The sequence below is a fragment of the Hylaeus anthracinus genome, unplaced genomic scaffold (assembly GCF_026225885.1).
Source record: "Hylaeus anthracinus isolate JK02 unplaced genomic scaffold, UHH_iyHylAnth1.0_haploid 2, whole genome shotgun sequence".
Classification (NCBI taxonomy): domain Eukaryota; kingdom Metazoa; phylum Arthropoda; class Insecta; order Hymenoptera; family Colletidae; genus Hylaeus; species Hylaeus anthracinus.
The window spans coordinates 454,852-457,818 of record NW_026534838.1 but is presented as its reverse complement, the minus strand read 5'-3'; the positions used below and the strand labels follow the sequence as shown (position 1 = coordinate 457,818).

Genomic DNA, 2,967 nt, shown 5'->3' with positions numbered 1-2,967 from the left:
TAGAATTATTCAGTTTTGAATATATAATCATTTGTTAACCTTAAAAGGTCTGTTAAATCGTTATTAAACCTTCACCATTGGAATAAGCAATCCTAACCAGTGTAACGACCCCACAACATAATAACTTTACCGCTCGAGTTATTATTTGTTTAGAATTAATAGTTGCGAGGCTTTATCCACGACGCGTATTATATTCCAACGATACGATTCAATCCTTACCTAACCTTCCCAACGGTTACCCTTTACCGGGAGATACCAATTTCCAGCAGCTATCTGACTTCGCGTCAGAGTCGTCTGCGATTTCTACTCTATCCTCAAGCTTTGGATCCATTGAAATAAACAGGAGTAATCGTATCTTCTTCGATTCTTGAATTCAACCCACTCGCAGGGCTCACACGCGCGTCGCTATCGCCCTGGCTCGTAACAAGGGAATGGACTCCCGTGGCTTGTATGCGCTCGTACGCACTCACACAGCTCCACATCACTGTATACGTACACGGAACTGCAGGGGCTTGCGTATTGTCCTATTTCTGTCTCGACCAAGGAAAATTAGAGACTTCTCAATAGTACATCCGCTAGATAAATGTTCAAACTTGTCCGCAAGCTCCTATAGGTAGTCTACTTTTACTTTTTTGTGTCATAATTAACAATATTTAGCAGCGTATATTTCAGCAGCGTTAGTTCAGACAACGCGACAGCACTGTCGCGCACCTATTGCTTCTTTGGTCGCGAAATACTGTTGAATATTATTAATTATGACACAAAAAAGCAAAAGTAGAGTACCCATAGGAGCTTGCGCACAAATTTGAATATTTATCTAGCGGAAATGATTATTGAGAGGTCTCAAATTTGCATTGTCGAGACAAAAATAGGACAATACGCAAGCCCTTGCAGTTCCGTGTACGTATACAGTGGTGTGGAGCTGTGTGAGTGCGAATAGCACATACAAGTCACGGGAAGGTACAATGCACATCTCATCCAGTATGATGTGTGCCGTCTTTAAGGCAGGGCCCGCAGGGCCCTGGCCCAGGCCCCCGAGTTAGATAGAGGCCCCACGATTTTGAAATTTTATGTATACATCAAAGAATTTTATGATAAAAAAAAATATCTGATCACACACTTTGTAAAATAGAAACAAAATATTAATAATTTTGTTTAAAATTTTATTTCCGTAGTAAAATTACAAACTAATTATACGCACGCATGGTTTATTTAAAAAACTTTCCTTCTAGATTTCTTCGCAGCAAAATCAGCTATTAATTCATCAAAATCGATGGTTTTTAGTAGGTCAGATTCTATGCTCATTAAACTTAGGGTTTAATCGTGACTGAATCATTGTACTTCTATGGTCTGATTTTATTAATTTTAATCGGGAAAATGAACGTTCTCCAGCGCAATTCATTATCATGAGTGTTAGAAATATTCGTAGACTGATTTCAATATTTGGGAATGTGGAAAAAAGAAATTCTTTTTTCAATTGCAAGTATAGGTTTGGAATAAATAACACTTCATCTTTACGTGTTTCACTGAGGTAATGTTTATAATGTAAACATTCCGACGTTAAGTTGCTGCAGCGATGGCTTGATCATATGTTTGGCAAGTTTTTCACAGCATTCTTTTATTTCTTCATACTTCATATCTGGTAGAGCAATGAAAAACTTAAAATCATCATTCATCGTTTCGTAATCAGCTTTTATAGTTCTTAAATTGGAACAAAGCGAATCGATTACTCGATAAAAAACCTCTATTTTGAGCCTGTCATCTCCAGTTAATTGCGTGTCTTCACTCTGTCCTTCAAAGCGAGTAAGTTTTACGCTTCTCCTTCTATTTATTGGATCAGATGTAGATTCAGTTTCGTAAATATCAGTAAAGCTTTTTGCTTTTTCTAAAAACGCATTAAATTTTTCCCTAATATCCGATAAGTACAGTTCTAAGGAATTCAAAAGACTGCATGCAATATACAAATCCATATTTCCTCTCTGTAAATTTTTAGACGTATCATTAATACGTGTCAGAATTTCGTACTAAACTACAGTCATAAGGACATTTTCAAATTTTTTCATTTGCTTTAAAATAGACTTAGCTTCAATTCTTGTCTCGTTAGACTGCGTATCGTCCTTGGATAGATCATCTAGAACTCTAGTAATATCGGGATAGCTTATATAAAAACCTGCGATCGCATCGATTCGAGCTGACCATCGAGTAGCGGATAGCGATTTAGCAACTTTTTTTTTGGTCCCTAAATATGACAATATTTTCTGCCATCTATAAGTTGATGCCGATAAAAATATGTATAAAAGTTGTACGAAATAAAAATATTTAACAACTGCCGTAACACATTCAGCTGCTTTAACACCAATTAAATTTAACGAGTGCCCTGCACAAGAAATATAATCCGCGTACTTATTAATTTCTCTTAGCCTGGTTTACAGTCTCGAATATCGCCCAGGCATATTCGATGCATTATCATAGGATTGACCTCTACAGTCATTTATATCAATATCATTATCTTTGAAAAATTTGACTACAACTTCGGTTAAGTGTTCAGCATTATGTCCTTCTATGGGAACGAACATTAAAAAACGTTCAATAGGCCCTTGATCTGTAACGTAACGTACGGTGAACGTTAATTGATCCAGATGAGTAATGTCTGGCGTAGAATCCACAGAAAAAGAATAATCTTTTGACTTCTTTAACTCAGTTATAATGCAAGCAAGAACTTTTTCCCCCATAAGGACTATAAATTCCTTACAAATAATTGCTGATAAGTATGACGTTACTCCATGTCCTTTATTTCCGTAGATGTTAATGTGCTCTTTAAGCAAAGAGTCATATTCACTTAGTAATTCTAAAGTACCTAAGTAATTGCCATTATGACTACATCCGAATCGTTCATTGTCACCTCGAAAAGCAAGACTACGTGTAGCAAGAAACTTTATAGTATCAGTTATCCGACGTAATACTTGA

The 2,967-nt window shown here is 36.4% G+C and overlaps 1 protein-coding gene across 1 annotated transcript; it reads right to left on the bottom strand.

Moving 5' to 3' along the window:
- Window positions 1-1,538: 1,538 nt before the first annotated feature.
- LOC128892986 (uncharacterized) lies at window positions 1,539-2,732 on the bottom strand. Its single transcript, XM_054153678.1, has 3 exons — window positions 2,431-2,732; window positions 2,034-2,265; window positions 1,539-1,979 (listed from the first exon to the last, which is right to left on the bottom strand). The coding sequence occupies exons 1-3, from the start codon at window positions 2,730-2,732 to the stop codon at window positions 1,539-1,541; spliced, it is 975 nt and encodes a 324-aa protein (XP_054009653.1).
- Between the last annotated feature and the right edge of the window lie 235 nt (window positions 2,733-2,967).

Coding starts and splice junctions, on each gene's coding strand:
- LOC128892986 (XM_054153678.1), bottom strand. CDS start 2,732: ATGGGGGAAAAAGTTCTTGCTTGCATTATAACTGAGTTAAAGAAGTCA. Junction 2,266..2,430: donor CCTGGGCGATATTCGAGACT/GTAAACCAGGCT, acceptor ATCAACTTATAG/ATGGCAGAAAATATTGTCAT. Junction 1,980..2,033: donor TTGAAAATGTCCTTATGACT/GTAGTTTAGTAC, acceptor AAAAATTTACAG/AGAGGAAATATGGATTTGTA.